The sequence below is a fragment of the Musa acuminata genome, chromosome BXJ1-3 (genome assembly GCF_036884655.1).
Source record: "Musa acuminata AAA Group cultivar baxijiao chromosome BXJ1-3, Cavendish_Baxijiao_AAA, whole genome shotgun sequence".
Taxonomy (NCBI): Eukaryota; Viridiplantae; Streptophyta; class Magnoliopsida; order Zingiberales; family Musaceae; genus Musa; species Musa acuminata.
In genome coordinates, this window is record NC_088329.1 from 7,401,556 (window position 1) to 7,419,247 (window position 17,692).

Genomic DNA, 17,692 nt, shown 5'->3' on the forward strand with positions numbered 1-17,692 from the left:
GTTGTTTATGTAATATCATATTTGATATCTTTTTTTTTTATTGTCCTTTTACAGAAAAATACTTTAAAATTATTTGAGAGTAAATTGGGAATTTATTTTAATTTTAGAGATTTGTGGCATGAAAGAGATGGTTTAAGGAAAGAAATGATACTTTAGTTGTTTTAATTGTATAGACTTTCTAGTTAGTGTGGAAGGTATGAAATGAAACTGTTTTCTACCTCCTTACTTGGGTTGGGTTTCCTTCCAAGTATAAATCCTTGGGGTTGGTGTGGTTTACTTTGGCTATGGACATTTCTGCAAACAGATCACACGTCAATGTTTGTCGACATTGACAGATAATTTACTACTAGTTTTCTCAATAAACAATGCTCAACTGGAACTGCATGAAGCACTTGCTAAGATCTTGTGCACAGAAGGGGGAAAATGGAACCAAGCCATTCAACAGCTAGCAGCAGTTAATGCCTTCCAAGGGTCCTTGCATGGTTTACTTGAATGTTATATCAGGTTAAATGCAGAGATCATAACAACATAGATCATGTTCTTGCAATGGTGAGAGATGAACTCTGCAACTTTATTTCATGAATTGAGCTACTGATGAATGCCTGTTACTGTTTTCCTTCTTTGCACTCAGGTGGTAACACTGGAAACCTACTGAGATCATTGCAGTAGGAGTAGAACATGAACTTGCTCCTCACCCACTCCATCCCCCTCTGCTGCTCTGCTGACAGCTTCACGAATTCATCCCCCTCGATCGGATCGAGAGCGAGGCGCCCACTTTGGCCACTCCTTGTGCAAGAAGGAGCTGCTTTGGTCTGATTCCACGCACAGCCAGCAACCAGAAAGTTCTTGAATGATGCCACAAATGGCCCAAACTTGTAGTTGACAGGCTTCTTCCCTCCATGAGTAGCCCACTGTGAGCCATCCCAGATCGTGGAGTAGATCGACATGGGCTTGGAGGGATAAGCTCTGGCCATGGCCACACTGTGGTTCACCTCTCTAACTGGGAGATTGTCCACCAGAAACCTGCACATGGAGTTGCATGAACTCATCAGTGAATGCTAAATATGGTGCAGTCAGCTGAAACTGCAGTGCTTACACTATGTGATGCTGATTCCAGATGAGGCTGTACTCGTGGAAATCTGCAGTGGCGTCGAACCAGAGGAAGAACTTCTCCTCACGGCCGATCCCGGTGCTTCCATCGCCATATACATTGGTCTGCAGTGCCCACTCCTTCCTCTTCTCATGGCCTAAAAGCTCGAAGTCGATCTCATCATGGTTTTTTGGGTAGGCTTCTGAATTGGACATCTTTGAGACACCACAAACGCCAGTAACAATTACAATGCAACAAGGAATATTGCAACTTAGCAATTACAAGCTGCAGATGAAGCTAATTATTCATAGATAAGTTGGAATCTTTCCAAGCTGGCAATCACCATCCTTGGACAGCATAGCTTGGTGGCTGAAGAGATTAACTGGATGTTAGGTAAGACTTCATCTTTGACAGCTAAAATTGTCCCCTAAACTCCAGCAGCTACTCATGGCAGTACTATAACTGAGCCATGTCTTCTTGTTTCCAGAAGCTTGTCCCACAATTCTATGGGTCATTTTGTTTTGCCCAGGGAAGTCTTTGGTTGTGAAGACAATGCATTCATCTACTCGACTACATAATATTTTGTTTCTCTTCTCTTCTTTTTCCTCTGAAGCTCCAGATGACAAGTCAATCTAGTAGATCAAAGTTGCTAGCTATAGAATTGGATAACCTAAACATAAAGCAAATCTTTTAGCTTCTCCAACTTCTCCATCCAACCATGTTATTCTATAAGAACAAATTCTTACTCTTGTTCTAATATAGTCTAATCCTAATAATTTCAGCTATGTTCATAGGCATATCAGATCATAAGCTCTGTTATGCTACACAAAATGTGCACTCCAGAAAATGTCATATACAGCAGAATCTCGGAAATAGCTTTTCTAGCTTTTTGAACTTTCATCAAATAGAAAGACTGGGAAACGGTAGAGAGAGAGAGAGAGAGAGAGATCACTTACATAGAATGCTACTACAACTCCTGCAGAGTAATCCATAGGCAGTTTGATGGCAGCACTGAAGAATCCATAGTAATACGCATCATTTGACTTGAATCCAGATCCTGCAGCCACAGTCACAAAACCCTGAGCTTCTTGCAGCGCTATGAGAAGACTGAACTGAGAGCTTGCAGAAAGATGCAACCTGAAGTTTTGTCGAGCATGAGACTGACTTGTGATCCGTTGCTGGTTTTTTTGATGTTTTGGCCACCGAATAAATCTGAGAATGCACCGTCGAAGACGAGGCGGGGGAAGCGGTCGGTGAGACGGGCGGTGGTCGGAGGGATCGGAGTGTTGTGGCGCATCGACATGGAGCTCGCCATGCAAGAGATGAAGCTTAGCACAAAGAGGAGTCTCTGAGTGAGTGTGACCATCTTCACGACAGTGTGTGTGCAAATGATTGACTGGATTGATGATGAAGCTGGATTGGTGAGTGAATGATTCAAAGGCTACAGCTGCATGTCATTCAAAGAGCATTGAAGGTTTCCATGGCCCCAGAACACTGTTCTTCGACTAGTAACTTGTGGTAAAAATACGAGCAGATCTCAAAGAAATTCTCAAGCACGCATGCTTCCTTTGCAGACAACAATTTTTCTACTAAATTTACAGTAAATATTTAAGCACTTTATATATATTGCTGACGGTGTTGAGTATATCCATACAACACACAATACACTCTCATCAAAGACATCCTTACATACACCAAACATTGCACTTGTGAAAAAAGAATAAATACTTGTGAGAATTTTGATATTTCATTCAACTTTTTAGTGTGGTCATATATAGTTACATGTCCATAATATAAATAATACATTTCTTAATTTTTATAAGATATGTAATTATCACCATGCTAAAATTTTATTCATATCATACAAGTTCCATTCACATCATATAAAATGTCAATGATGTAACACTTTGGTGAGAAAATATTCCCTTAATTAGTTTAGGGATGCCCATTTTTAGAAAACTTATGAATACTCTTGGACCAATCTAATTGAAGCTGGATCACATAGGTTCGTTTGGCCTAGTCGAATTCTCGATTTGATTCAAATAGATTATTTTAGTTCAGGTTAGATTGGTTGTGGGTTTAGCCGATTGCGGGTCGGATCTTTCACATAAGACAAAGGGTTTATATTAGGATGTTAATAGCACTAAAAAAAGGCATTCAATTAATGCAATAGCATTTAATTTTAAAACTTGATCGATAAATCAATATATTTTAAAATTTTGATAAATCAATTTAAAGTTACAGAATAAAACTAAGTCACAAGTAAAAAATAAATAAATAGAGACAAATCAATTTATAATAATTTGATTTTTTCGACCTATGTCTATTGATTTTATTCCTAATGGATGAAGATAAATTATCTTTATTATAACTTTCTCCTTTTTAGGCTAAGGAGATAATATCCACACTCTTTTTTTACACAAGATCTCTCACCTCATACAATTTAAAATTATAATCAAATTCAAAAGAAGGAGGAGGCTTAAACTATACTCAAAATAAGAGTTTATAATACTTCACTAACTCATGAGTGGATGCAACCTGGAGTGGGATATTTATAGGCCCAAAAGACTTCAAGAATGAAGCCAAAACTTCAAATCCCTAAAATTTTAGGGTACGAGCGGTATTAGCGTCGGCACTGGATGATACTATCACCATAACTATACTATAAATATAGACTCTGGCAATATTATCATCAACCTATATGGTACTATAGTGGACATAGATGATATCACCATAAAAAAGGTTAATAAAGCATAAACAGTGTTTGTCGGTCTCAAACAGTACTACTGCTTGGGCCTAATGGTACCACCACCCAATTTTAGTTTAGGCTATCGATTTTGCCTTTTAACGAGACCAATTCAGCTTGACTTTAAATCCAATATCTTTCTTAACAAGTTGATATTATTTTAATCAATACTAACTCAAATTGACCCATAATAATCTCGATCATGACTTTAACAAATAAACCACACATCCGACACATTTATGAAACTTTCATCATACTGTACACTATTCTGGTATGTCGTCTGATCTTTCGATACTTCGTCCTTCGATATATTGCTTATTTTATCGGCATGTTAACTTTTCCATGACATCCAATCTTCTAGCACGATATCTAATCCCTTTAGCACGATGCTCGAACCTTTAGTATGAAGTCCAATTTTTGACACGTCAACAACTAATCCTCTGGCACGAAGCCTAATTTTTTATATGATAATTTTTAAACATAACATTTAACTCTCCTACTCAATAATTTGTCCTTCAGTGGTACAAGTCTATGATTGAAATATTTCTTACATCACTTATCTCAAAAGCATATTAATTCAATAAACTCATCAATTAGTTTTATTATCAAAATTCAGGATTCAACAGTCTACACTCACGGGTTACACCGATTGAGTGTAACACTAGTGTTAGTAGCCCTGACGAAAAACTCATTTTCTCTCTAGTGATTGCTCTCAATTTCTCCCTTCTCTAGCTTCATCGGCAATGATAGTACTTGACTCCGATCGTTTTTGGCTTTGTCGACATTGATTATAGGTGATAACTCATCTCACCTTTGATTGTGTATCCTCTCCTCATTGACTTTTGCTCCTTTCTCTCCAGCTTTGTTAGTGCTTTGCTAAGAAGCTTAATAACTTCTCTTCAACATCACCAATCCTTCCTTTAGTGAGTTCCTCTTCGATGTATCCTATCTTGTTTTTAGTAAGCCTTTGCTCGATGTCTCTCACCCCAAAATTTTATATATAATACCTAACTATTATTCTATAATATTGAAGTATTTAGGTGATTTAGGGCAAATGATTAATTGAATTTAGGGTTGGTAGATTATTTGAATTTTTGGACCTCTACCTGATCATATTAGCAGATAAACGGTGGTGCCACCTATACCTAGTGCACTACTAACTTGGGGTGATGGTATCACCCCAAGCTATGCGGTAATACTACTCTAGACCAAGTAGTAGTACCGTCGTGAACTATAAAATTATTTATGAAAAAATGTTTTTTAAAATAATCTAAAAAAATGAAAATTGATACTAATTATTATAGAGAAGTTTTGATAGGTTTAGAGTGTAATTACTAGAATTACACTCGGGTTATACTTGCATTATACTCGATCATAAATTCAATATAAATTTTTTATTTTAATAATTAATGATCCTAAAATCAAAAAAATTAGAAAAAGTAATACTAAACATTTTAGAATGATGTTATAAAACTTTTGGAGAAGTTTAGATAGCTTTGGATATTATTCTCGTATTTACACTTGTGTTACACTATTCAATATAAAATTCTCATATTTTGATAATTAATAAATTCAAAATTAGAAAAAAAATGATAGTAAACATGTTATGATCATATTGTCATAATTTAAAAAAAGTTTGAATAAGTTTGAGGATAATTCCTCTATTTACACTTGAGTTACGCTCAAGTTATACTATTATAGATTAATGTGGATTATAAACTTGTTTTTGATATTGATCCATGCTTAGATCATTGCACTTCATTGATAACCAACTTGTAAGTTATCCTTATCAAATAGAATTGCTTTTAATTCATTTAGTTAAACATATTATTTGATTGGAATGTAAAGGTGGTGAACTCGGTAAACTCTCTAATATGTTTTAAGATATATCGATTAATTTTATTATTTTTTATCCCTTAAATTTTGGATATAATGTCTCATATTTGTAATATTTATCTTTGTATATAAACATAATGACACAATTATATGGACCCCTTTGATAGAGGATATTTTGGTATTGCGTATCTAGCAGCCACCTCGAAGCATAGGTGGTGTCACTTCGCCCAACTAGCAACCACCTTAGATCATGCGTGGTGTCACCCCAGTCAAAATAACACACACATCTTAAAGCAATACGCAATGATACAAATCGATCCAAAAACGACTGCATCCTGAAGTAACATAGCCCGACTCAAAAGTGATGCCACACTACAACTCCGAAATAATGCACTACAAATCTGCACCACTCAAAATCAAACGATGCTTGCTAGCAAGGATACAACCTCACAAGGCATGGTTTTAGAAGAATGGATATAGAATAGATAAATCGCCCACTAGAAATGTCGGTAGACGCCAGGAAGCACAAGGAGAGTTGACTCCCTATGGAAGGTATAAAAAACCATCCTCGGGTAAATGTCGAGGATAGGATTCACTATGCACAAAATTTGACTTAAGTTTCAAATAGGTTAAGTCGAAACTCTCATCTCCAGCGTTGACCTGTTGTGCTAAGCCCCTCGTGGATTCGCTGGAGAATACCCTAAGAGATGGCGATCATGACTCTTCATCCCTTCTCCATGAAGCCTTCCTCTTGAGTAACCTTGCGAACGACCTTACAGATTGAACTTAACTGTACCCCTTCTCGAGTCACGGCATAAGGAATCACAATACCCTTCATTCAGGTAAATAAGGTAAATAAAGTAGTTACTACAGGTAATATATATCATAATTTAAAGATTTATATAAATTATTATTAAATTATGTGTAAGTAATTAATTTTTTTCAGGTATAAAGTCCAAGAAGCATGAATCACCCCTTTCTCCTTCAACGTCTATTACATCACCCCCTCATGCGTCACCTCCTTTTTCACCGGTAGTGCTTCCTTAATTATCACTAAACCCTCTACATAGTTAATGGTTATTGTTATATTGATCATTTTAAGTATTATTTGTAAACTAAGTAGTAAGAGTCGAGGGTACATTATAGCTATTTCTCCTAGGTTGTGTAATCTTAGAGTTCTTAAGATGATATTTATTTTTTGCCATATAACGTATATTCCTAATAGTTCTATGTGCCGATTTACTTTATATAGTATTTTAAAATATAGGATTAAGGGATCCACTTTTACATTTGGTGGTGTCCAATTTAGTCCCGAGTGATATTGCTATGATTTTAGGGCTGCCCAACTATAAGAAAGTCATCAATTTTGAAGCTAACAATTTTGTGTTACATGTTTGATAAATACTTTAGAAATTAACTTTATCATAGACAAAAATATAGAAGTTCTATTGTGTAGGTTAGTTTTTAGTGATGATGGTATTGACATTATTGTAAGTTATACATTTTGTACAAATTTGTTTATATTTTGATTTGTCAAATCGATTATATTTTTATTTTTATTTTATAAAATCAATTTTACTTTATCCCCTCATATTAATATCTTATATTTATGATTTAGATTTGTTAACTAATTATAACTAAACGATTGTTGTTCATTCTTACATCACCATTAAAATTCTAATTATTGGCGCTTGGATAAACAAGTTAAAACTTGAATTAAATTCCTCGATGTCCCATTATTTTACCATGTTTTGTCTAATTACAAGAGTATACAAATACAAGTTTTTCTTTTAGGTTTTGGCAAGTTAATATTAGTGGAATAAACAGGAAAATCATCATTGTGTAGAATTATTGTTACTACGAGCATTATTTACTCATATGAGTTCTCCCCATGAAGAGTATTCATCATCAGAAGGCCGCCGCTGTGTTTAGCAATTATATGATTTGATGGGCCGAAAGCCCAATTTTGGTGCCCTTCTGCTTTGCGCAACTAGAAGCTTCCGGAGCTCCCTCTCTACCCTCTATATATGCTTGCACTGCGCCTCTCTTATCGCAACGCATCCCGTAAACCCTAAGCCTTTTCTGCAGCGGACGCCTCCAAATCCTGGTTGCCTCGCTTATTTGACCTCTCTCTTCAATCGATGCATCTTCTGATGGTAAAGTCTCTCTTCGTGTTCGAAATGGCAAACCGATGAGCGCTTTGCTGGGCTACTGATGCCGGAAGTGTGTTTCTTTGTGCTGTTAATGGCTTAGCGTTTTCCTGTATGTGGTTTCTAATCGGTAAATCTGCCTTCGTGGGTTGTCGGGGTCGTCGATGATGATAAATTCTAAGGCTTGTTTCTCAAAACATTCGCAGTGGCCGCCTGTGAGCTTTCGCCTCGCCGGGCTTGAGAGCTTATGCTGCTCAATTTTTCCTTGGATGTCTGAGATTGATCCCTGCGTTGTCGATCGGCTTTTTTATTATTTTTCGTTGTGTTAAGAATCCTTTTGATTTCTGTAAAATTTCTAAATTTTCGTGCTAGACGACGATGATGAGAGATCCTAAGGCTTGTTTCTCAAAACATTCGCAGTGGCCGCCTGAGAGCTTTCGCCTCGCCCGGCTTGAGAGCTTGTGCTGCTCTGTTTTCCCTTCCTTGGATGTCTGAGATCGATAAACACATTAAATTGTCGCGATGTTTTTCGATGTGTTTTTAGCTTTTTCAATTGTTACAGCTTTAAATCTCAATTTTGTTTCCTTCTCTAAATCCATTTTTATCCTTGATTCCAATGACGATAAATTCAAAGGCTTGTTTCTCAAAACATTCGCAGTGGCCGCCTGAGAGCTTTCGCCTCGCCCGGCTTGAGAGCTTGTGCTGCTCTGTTTTCCCTTCCTTGGATGTCTGAGATCGATAAACACATTAAATTGTCGCGATGTTTTTCGATGTGTTTTTAGCTTTTTCAATTGTTACAGCTTTAAATCTCAATTTTTTTTCCTTCTCTAAATCCATTTTTATGCTTGATTCCAATGACGATAAATTCAAAGGCTTGTTTCTCAAAACATTCGCAGTGGCCGCCTGAGAGCTTTCGCCTCGCCGGGCTTGAGAGCTTGTGCTGTCCTGTTTTCCCTTGGATGTCTGAGATCGATCAACAAATTAAATTGTCCCGATGTTTTTCGATGTGTTTTTAGATTTTTCAATTGTTAAAGCTTTAAATCTCAAATTATTTTTTCATTCTCTAAATTCATTTTTATGCCTGATTCCAATGACGATAAATTCAAAGGCTTGTTTCTCAAAACATTCGCAGTGGCCGCCTGAGGGCTTCCGCCTCGCCGGACTTCAGAGCTTGTGCTGCTAGATTCTCCCTTCCTTGGATGTCTTAGTTTTAGACTAGTGATTGATTTATGCTCGATCTTTATTTGATTGTCTAGAAGCATTAAAGTTGTTTCTTTTAACTACACTGAAGTTCGCCAATGATGACAAATCTAAGGCTTGTTTCTCAAAACATTCGCAGTGGCCGCCTGAGAGCTTTCGCCTTGACGGGCTTGAGAGCTTGTGCTGCTCAATTCTTCCTTGGATGTCTGAGTTCCTTTACGAATCATGCTCTATAAATTAGTTCTCTCCTACGGTGTCTGCTAGTCTTAGCTTTTGTACTTGAAGAGTAGTTATGTTTGTTCGATCACTAAATTTGGTTGTTATCACGTTTCATCTTTGGTTTTACATTGATACTAGCTGCATGCCATTGTGTCTCAATGTGTCGCATTGCATCTCTGAATGTGTTCGGCTATAACAAACTATCCACATTGTTTCTATTCATCGAGCTTTGCTAGATATTGTCTCCTTCTTCCAAAGATCATATTGTTCATCGTAGCTCATCATTTCTAGTCGTAACAGATCGTGATAATGTTTGACGTGTTTTCATCTAAATACGATTTATATTATGTAGCTATTGGTGTCAATAATTGGATTTAAGTTGATGTTCTAGTTTAGTTCTGATCACTTGTTTAGCCGCTCCCATTCCAAGCATCACTTTGGTTCTTTGTTGTCGAGTCTTTAATGTCACTTATCGTCTATATGAATGCATTCACCGTTGCACGTGGACCACATGTGTCGACGATGCCATGGTGTACGAAACATCCAGTATGTGTGTATGCGTATTCCCTTGTACATGACAGTCTCATGCTGGAAGGACGTAAAAGGAAGTATGTTATTTAGTCTTCATGGTGGTCGCCACGCTGCCTTAATTCTGGCCGTGACGACAAAATCCCTATTGTTTGCACCCTTCAAAACCAATCAAGGAGGCTCCACTTGGAAGATTGCTTGCACTAAATTATGTGCATGCTTGTCTGAAGTTTGTTTTTTAGATGCCGGAAGTATCTTAGCATACAAGACCTGTTACGGTACTATAATAAACTTTAAATCCGTGAACTTGAATATTGAACTCTTAATATATGATATCATATGCCCTTTTTTAAATAAATAAAAACTATTTTTTTAAAAAAATATGCCATGGTTTATTGTAACTAAAAAAAATCTCGAGATTGAATAGTAGTAACTATTGTTGTTGTGGTGGTTTTGATTTTAGGCAAGTTCATTAAGCTACATTCGAAACCAAATCATGCCATCAACGGATGTAAATTAATGCACTGTTATTTCATATTGTGTCCAGATTAATTTTGTGTTGTGACAATAATAATTCAAATATAGTTTTGTGTCTCGGACCTCCTAATCTGGCATATCGCAACCAGCAGGTTTACCTAAATCATATATCTACGAATTAAAACCCTAATACCTGCCTGAGATAATTGAAGTTATTATGTTACGATCTTTAACAACGAAAACAATGATGACGTGCACCTTTTTTTTGTCTGAAATAGTATGGAAAAAAGTCAGTGATGTGGTAGGCTATATTGACTGCACCTCAATGTTTTGGAATTTAAGAAACTCTTTTTAGTTTTTCTTAAGTAGAAAGGTCTTTGGTTGGTTGTTTACAAATCAACTTTCCACTTCTTTTCTTCGTTCCATCGTAACCACCAAAATGTTTTTTTTTTCTTTTATATAAACATGTATATGTATGATATTCTTTTCCTTATTTTTCACAACAACAAAAAGAGAAGTGGTCATTGCTCTTACAATTATACTTGTATAAAACACCCACAAGCAGCCTCAACCTCTACCCTTCATCATTCACACACCAGTTGGTATGAAATTCTCTCTCTTTCTCTCTCTCTCTCTCTCTCTCTTTTTCTCTCCCCCCTGTTCTGTTCTGTAATCGATGCTGAATTCTTATGGAAGATCAAGTTCCTGTCCTTACCATAAAGATTAGTTGTTCTGTTTGCAGGAACACAGGGAAGATGGTGGTGATGGGGCACCAACTAGAAAAGCTGGTGGGCAGCCTCAAGGCCAAGCTGAAGTCACTGAAGGGGAAGAAGCCTTATGATAAGATGGGCAAGACGGAGAGCATGAGGGTGGAGATCAGAAGCAAGAGGGCTCAGAAGTTCATAGCCAAGAACCTTAAGACGGCCGACTCCATGGGCAAAAAAAGCTATGCCTTTTAGTTCCAGCACTAGTGTGATTTTCCTGTAATGAACTTTCTCTCTCTCTGTCTCTGTCTCTCTCTCTCTCTATATATATATATATAATTTAGATATTCCCACCCACCATGATTAGTTTCTTGTTTCATTGAGGTGATGATGAAGGGATGGAAGCTGTTCTCGGCTTGTTTATCTTACATGCTGTTTTCTAAAAGATCCAGTGGTCATGTGTGTTGCTATGAGAAAGAACACTGCTGTTTAGTTTGTCTTGAGCATCTTCAAGCTCAAACTTGCACCTTTTCTTTTTCGAGAAAATTAACATGATTTTGAGGGTGTACCTTATTTTTCTGTTCAAGACATGGGGTTTACTGTGTAGATCTCCTGCATGTTGATATGAGCTACAGAATACAAGTCTCTTCCCTAATATTTTGGGGAATATTCTTTTCCTTTTCCAAAAGGGAATATTCTTTTCTCTTTTTTTTTTACAAAAAAGACTTGGATCTACAACCACTCATGTTTTATTGGTTTTCACATAAACTCATCTTTGTATGGTGAGCGAATCCCGAGAAAAGCCTTTTTTTTTTGGGACATTTTCTGGCATCTTTTTTTACCTAAAATATATAAACTTAAAGAATTAAGGCATAAAGATTGTGCTGGTTGCATTATCAGTCATGGGGCCATGCATGAACTACTTCAGATGGGCTACATGGATGTCATCAATCTTCATTGATGAGAGTGATATGTCATCAAGCTTCATCTGACAGTCACACTGGACTTCAATTGGTTCACACTTCATTGTATGTGATTGTGTGGCCCAAAACATAAAGTCTCTCTGGCATTATGGTGATCATGCAGTCGAGAAGTGATTATACTCAACACATCACTTTCCATGTTGAAAAACTAAGCATTTTGACCTTTCTATGACATATATTATCTCCCATCTGCAACATTTGTCCTTGCAGGTACCCAAAGATCATCTAGATGGTTTAACATTTCAATATCTTTGAATATTCTTTTTAATCAAAATATTCTTAATGTTTTTCTCTCGTGGAAGTCAATTCAGGAGTTGTGTCACCTATATTTATAGTTGATACTGCCACCATTGATGTGATTGGATGCTGGTGGACCTATCTCGTTTATATCGCTCTATCTAATGAAGGTTGTGGCTTCTGAGCATATTTTCAAATCGTTTTACTTCTACTATGGATAGTTACACCTGTTAAATATATTATGATTGCACCCAACTCACCATTCAACATGAACAAAAACATAATTATCCTTCTAAGTTCCCCAGTTTGGGACATTTTATGTAACATACATAAAAAAGGAATGTACAGTTTTTTTTAGTGTATTGTAAAGGTTGTCTCCTTTGTGCTTTAGTAACTTTGAGCTCTTTTAAACTAAGTATTATTATATGGAATGCCATTTATATAGTCTAAACTAAGATGAATATTCGTAACCAATGGATTAATTAGATCATGGCATGTTTAAATTGTTGTCCTGTTTGTCAAGCTGAATCTGATTCTATCAATCACATACATTTTGAATGGTTATTTCGCTTCTTCCTACTGGTGTTATTTTCGAACTCACCCAGGCCATCTGGCATAGAGTCCAAGCTCATGCCGATGATCATCGCATTACACAACTTCCTCCATCGGTCTTTACCTACGTGTTTCTATCATTGACTGTGATGGTTCTTATGCACCTAACAAGACAGTTTTCTCACTAAGAGCAGCGAGGGTTCTTATCCACTCAGTTGGTATTGAAGCTGAATCATGGGGTATCAGAGACGCTCTTCATCGTGCTCATTCTGAAGGGCCTTCATGAGATTATTGTCAGGACTAGTTCTCTCACGCATAACAAGATCCTTAACAGCAGGATCCTCATGCCTTGGAAGCTTAAAACCCTCATCTTTGATTGTCTAAATCTTGTCAAACTTGTTAATGTTGTCTCATGGACACACATCATCACTAGGGAAGAAAACAACATTCCACGTACCCTTCCCAAGCGAGCAAGGTGCACAGGCTAATAATCTCAAACTTGGGATCATCTCTTTGTTTCCCCATATGCTTCTTAATCCTTGTTAATATATTTATTTTTATTGTTAAAAAAACAACTTGAGCTTTTACTAAGAGTTGATATACCAATTTAAGAGTTTATAGAATAGGAAAAAATCTATAAAAATTTAACAATTTGCTGGATACCTCAACGCCACTTGTTTTACTTTTGTTATTTTCTAATTAGAATCTAATCATAAGGCTTATATATATATATATATATATATATATATATATATATATATATATATATATATATATATGTGTTAGTAAACTTTTATGTAAGGTGTCAGCACGGCTCGATCCAGTCTCCGATGTACAAGGTTGCCCACATGGATGCTCGAGTGATGAGGGCGAGCGTCGAGTTGGGTTCGAGCCTCGTCCCCCGAGCATGGTCTTCTCTCTTGGCAAGTGACTTGCTTCTTCGTTGCTGGGCTACTGCATACAAGTCGAGGTCAAGAGGGGGATTTCCCGACTCGATCTCTCTGAAGCTTAACTTTTGATGGAATAAGAGAGAGTTAAGTATTCGAAGTACCTCCCTCTTCTGATTATGGAAGATTAGCTTTTATATCTACGGGGATGAGTTGGTTGGCACTCGTACAGAAGCTAAAGTCGACCGCGCAAGGAGTCGGTTATAATTAATTGAAGAACTAATTACCTAAAAAAATTAATAGTCCGAATATAATGGGAACCGCTTGATAACGGCACGATACTGGCTTGTCACAGCGGGACATGTTGACATCATCATGGATCGTAACGGCTGCTCCAACTTCAATTACCGGGCATTATACCGCTTTCAAATTTTGAACCCTCGGTTCGACGACACTATATAAATGCCTTCGCCTTCCTCTCTCTCTCATCCTTAGCTCGCCTTGTTGCTCTCTCGAATTCGGATCTGTTAGGGTTTCGATCTCCTTCCTCGACGATGGCTGCCACGAACTCCGGATGCGTCAAGGTCAGTCCATTCGAAAGCCCAAACTGTCAATGCACCTCCCCCATCTCTCTCCACTCGGATCGATCTGATTATGTTTTGTGATGGCTACCGCGGATCTCATACTGGGTTCGGGTGCGTAAGATCTGAGTTGATCAGATGAAGCGATCTTGACCATTTGTTGTGTAATTTCACATCTAATTGTTTTGCCTTGTGAATTTTACCAAATGGGCACGGTTTAACCCTTTGTGCCGGGTGGAATTAAGGGACGTGGTAAAAACCCCCAGTGACATTATGAACCAACTCAAAGAAAGTGGGTGAATGTGGTCTTGAAGCGATTATAATAGCCACAAGTGAGGCTCCTCAGTGCGAGTAGCTTTTTCTCTGTATGTTATTGATCATGCTAATGAGCGAAAAAAAGGGGGTTTTGTTATGTAGTATTGCTTTCGGAGGGACGGTTAATTGTGACTTGATATCGTTCAGAGAATTTTGATCTTCATAATCATAGGGAGGGTTAGTTTATGACATATGCACAATTTTCAAATTCTTTATGTGTAAATCGTAAGGAGGTGAAAAGAAGCACTAAACTGACTTTTCATAAAGATAAAGAGTTGTTGGTAAGTAGAATCAGTATGCGCCAGGAAAACCACTGCCATCTGCCACCACTAAGACATCATCATCTTTGTTGGTCCAAAAGATCAATAGTAGCTCTGCAGAGGTATACTGTAAATTTCTGTTTAACAAAAATGATAGTCTATTGTGAACATATTACCTAAAAAGTATGAGGTTGTGAGCTGAGGATAGGTGGAGCTGCTGAGCTCCGAATATGTTTCCTTTTCTTGGAGCTCTTGATGTTTCGCTCTTAACTTGGAAAAACTCAAATTGTTCAGTTAGATGATCACTAATCTTCATATATTTACTTCTGTTTCAGTTAAATCTGCATCGAGACATTTTGTTGTTTTCAGTTAAAAAGTTCCTTTCCTAACTGCCAAATTTAATTATTCATGAAGCATTACGTGTTCTAGTTTTTATATGTATTTATAATGATAATCCTCTTTTACTCCACATCTGCTGGCTTCTGCCTCCTTAATGCCAATAGCAACCCGATCAAGACTCGGAGAGTTCGATGCAGAGCACTGCTGATATGACAGCATTTGTGAGTTTTCTTTCCCATGACATTTTTGACATTTCAAAAAAGATTGACATCATTCTTTTTACTCATTTCCATATGTTTTAATGTGATGGAACCAGCACAAAGTTGGCCTCATAGCTAATGAACTTTAGGGTCTTTATCATAAAGAAACAATGTATGGTTATTTATTTTCTCTCTTGACAAACTCATATTAAAGTAAATTGCTTTTGTTAATCTATTCACTTTCCTTTCAGGTACAAAATCTCCTCGTGCAGATGGTAAATTTTGTCTTTCCACCTAGAATTTTTTGTTTTTACTGGAGCATATGCGGTTTCTTATATTTGGAAGTTCCTTTTTACAGAAAACCAGGTTCCAAGCAATGTCAGAGGGCATTGTTTCAAAGAATATCCTTTGCCAAGCCTGTCTTAACAATGTGCACAGGACATATTGTCTTTTGTTTTACTGGACATCTTGGTTGACTCTGTTTCACTCAGTGTTTACACATTTCTAGTGTGTGATAAACTAGGATCAGAATAACTCACTCATTTTAATTATATATTTGACTTTGATATTACAGTTGTTAATTGTGAAACATATGTACTGTTATATCATTATATCAAAGTAGTATCTATACCCTAAGTGGGAGTATTACATACCTTTCAATATGCCAGTTATTGAGTTGATAGTTGTATCTTTCTCTTACAGTGCTTTCTTTCAGGATTCAAATTCTGCTGATTTAATCAATTTGACATTACTGGTAAATCATATTATAAGCCTCATTTTCACCTCTTTTAGCTGTTAAAATGCTTTTTCCAATCTTGCCTAGGAGTGACAAATTGGTGCAGTATTTCAGATGTCCAAGTACCTTCCGATCAAACAATACTTGTACATAAACAAGAAGCAAGTTATTAGATGATTGGGCAATGGTATTCATTACGTTGCTGCATTTACAGAAACTAATTAACTTCATGAACTCAGTAAGAACATAAGGTTTCCAGTTTCTCGAGATTGAATACGGAAGACAGTATGGTGGCAACATCAAACACATGATAAAATAAATGCATGTTCCTTTTATGTTCATGGGTATACTCAAAATACTGCTTGCAAAATTTTACTCCAAATCTGCAATGACTGTCCAATTTTTGGCAGGGACTCTAGAATGCTTAATCTAAATGGACCCAGTTTAAGAGTTCATAATGGGCATAACAGAGGACATTCCTTCTGGGAGCAGGTTTTGGTGATAAATGTTGGATTAAACTCTGTATTTATTTTTACAATTGTCTATTTTGTTCTTAATCGAAATTAAATCAAATTGTTTGCAATTTGTGCATTTTCATCTCTGCCTCAACCAAACTATTAATCATTTCCATTGCAAAACCTATGCCTTTGAATTATGCTCCCAAGAAGGCTCTTATTCCTTTTCAACCCCTGCATTCTCTTCATCTTTATATTTCATGCGTAAGCGCTAGCATTGTGTCCAAATGTGGATGTTCTTCTTAACTGCAATTCACTAGATGAAATGGGAAGCAAGATAGATGAACTGGAGCAGAGCATCCAAGACCTCAATGCTGACATGGAGGGTGCATCCAAGTCGAAGCCTGAAGACGATAAGCCTTCCGACGAGCCTGTGTAAGCTTATGAGAAGCAGGTGATGGGCGGACGATGCTGGGATTAGGGGTATCGTTCCTTTCATCATTTGCTTTTCTGCAGTAATATGGAAACCACAAGTAATCCTGTTGGTATCATTAGGAATCTATTGTACCTCTTTGTTAGCTGACACCCACAGATGTTTCTGAAACTAACGACTGCAATTCTTGGTAATATCTTCATGCAATCTATTGTGCTCGGCTTGTGGGCTTGTTAGCTGACACCCACAAGTAATCCTGTGGTTTCTGAAACTAACCACGGGTGTTGATACATAAGCTTGCTATTTATTGTGCTCCGCTTTCTGTATGCTTCGAGTGGTTTGCTGATGATGTTTAGGTCTTAGATGTATCAACACAAAAGAATTAATGATGTGAAACAAAGAAGAAGGTTTATGAGGGCCAAAATATTAAGCAAAGAATTATAAGAATTTCAAACAAGAAAGGCAACCGTGTGAGATTTGTAAAGTGATGTTTTTTGCTTTGGGTTCAGAGACCGAGGTTTTGAATTGAGAGTTTTCTGCTCATGTAGTGGATTTTTTGTACAGGCGAGATGGTTCACTAATTTTGTAATGTGAACCTTATTGACAGATGAATGAGTTTCTTTATTAAAAAAATAATAAAAGAAGAGGGCGAGAAAAAGAAAAAAGAGATATGAGAGGTTTGGGTTTCCGAATTTATCAATCTTGGAAATTGAGATGTGCTAAATTAGAGGCATGCATTCATATGAGATTCCAAATTAGCTAGC

At 36.9% G+C, this 17,692-nt stretch overlaps 2 protein-coding genes, 1 long non-coding RNA gene and 5 other non-coding genes across 9 annotated transcripts; 7 read left to right on the forward strand and 1 right to left on the reverse strand.

Annotated features, from left to right (window-relative positions):
- Nucleotides 1–387: 387 nt before the first annotated feature.
- LOC103977839 (probable xyloglucan endotransglucosylase/hydrolase protein 33) lies at nt 388–2,481 on the reverse strand. The gene is made up of 4 exons (XM_009393472.3): nt 2,228–2,481; nt 2,047–2,147; nt 1,097–1,305; nt 388–1,023 (listed from the first exon to the last, which is right to left on the reverse strand). The coding sequence occupies exons 1-4, from the start codon at nt 2,454–2,456 to the stop codon at nt 606–608; spliced, it is 957 nt and encodes a 318-aa protein (XP_009391747.2). The 5' UTR covers nt 2,457–2,481; the 3' UTR covers nt 388–605.
- A 5,252-nt stretch (nt 2,482–7,733) lies between these two features.
- On the forward strand, nt 7,734–11,378 carry LOC135619831 (uncharacterized). 2 transcript variants are annotated; one of them, XR_010489503.1, is made up of 2 exons: nt 7,734–7,828; nt 9,162–11,378. It is a non-coding gene; the product is annotated as an uncharacterized LOC135619831 (long non-coding RNA). The 2 variants fall into 2 exon arrangements; XR_010489502.1 differs by having other exon boundaries at nt 7,736–7,828; nt 8,955–11,378.
- LOC135639431 (small nucleolar RNA SNORD14) lies at nt 7,982–8,103 on the forward strand. Its single transcript, XR_010496942.1, has one exon. It is a non-coding gene; the product is annotated as a small nucleolar RNA SNORD14 (small nucleolar RNA).
- Nucleotides 8,196–8,322, forward strand: LOC135639436 (small nucleolar RNA SNORD14). The gene has a single exon (XR_010496944.1). It is a non-coding gene; the product is annotated as a small nucleolar RNA SNORD14 (small nucleolar RNA).
- Nucleotides 8,434–8,559, forward strand: LOC135639437 (small nucleolar RNA SNORD14). Its single transcript, XR_010496946.1, has one exon. It is a non-coding gene; the product is annotated as a small nucleolar RNA SNORD14 (small nucleolar RNA).
- On the forward strand, nt 8,672–8,793 carry LOC135639441 (small nucleolar RNA SNORD14). Its single transcript, XR_010496948.1, has one exon. It is a non-coding gene; the product is annotated as a small nucleolar RNA SNORD14 (small nucleolar RNA).
- Nucleotides 9,116–9,236, forward strand: LOC135639426 (small nucleolar RNA SNORD14). Its single transcript, XR_010496939.1, has one exon. It is a non-coding gene; the product is annotated as a small nucleolar RNA SNORD14 (small nucleolar RNA).
- A 2,683-nt stretch (nt 11,379–14,061) lies between the features above and the next one.
- On the forward strand, nt 14,062–17,135 carry LOC135619835 (heat shock factor-binding protein-like). Its single transcript, XM_065122223.1, has 5 exons — nt 14,062–14,193; nt 15,269–15,325; nt 15,556–15,579; nt 15,663–15,705; nt 16,813–17,135. Exons 1-5 carry the CDS (start codon nt 14,164–14,166, stop codon nt 16,932–16,934), a joined length of 276 nt encoding a protein of 91 aa, XP_064978295.1. The 5' UTR covers nt 14,062–14,163; the 3' UTR covers nt 16,935–17,135.
- Nucleotides 17,136–17,692: the final 557 nt, after the last annotated feature.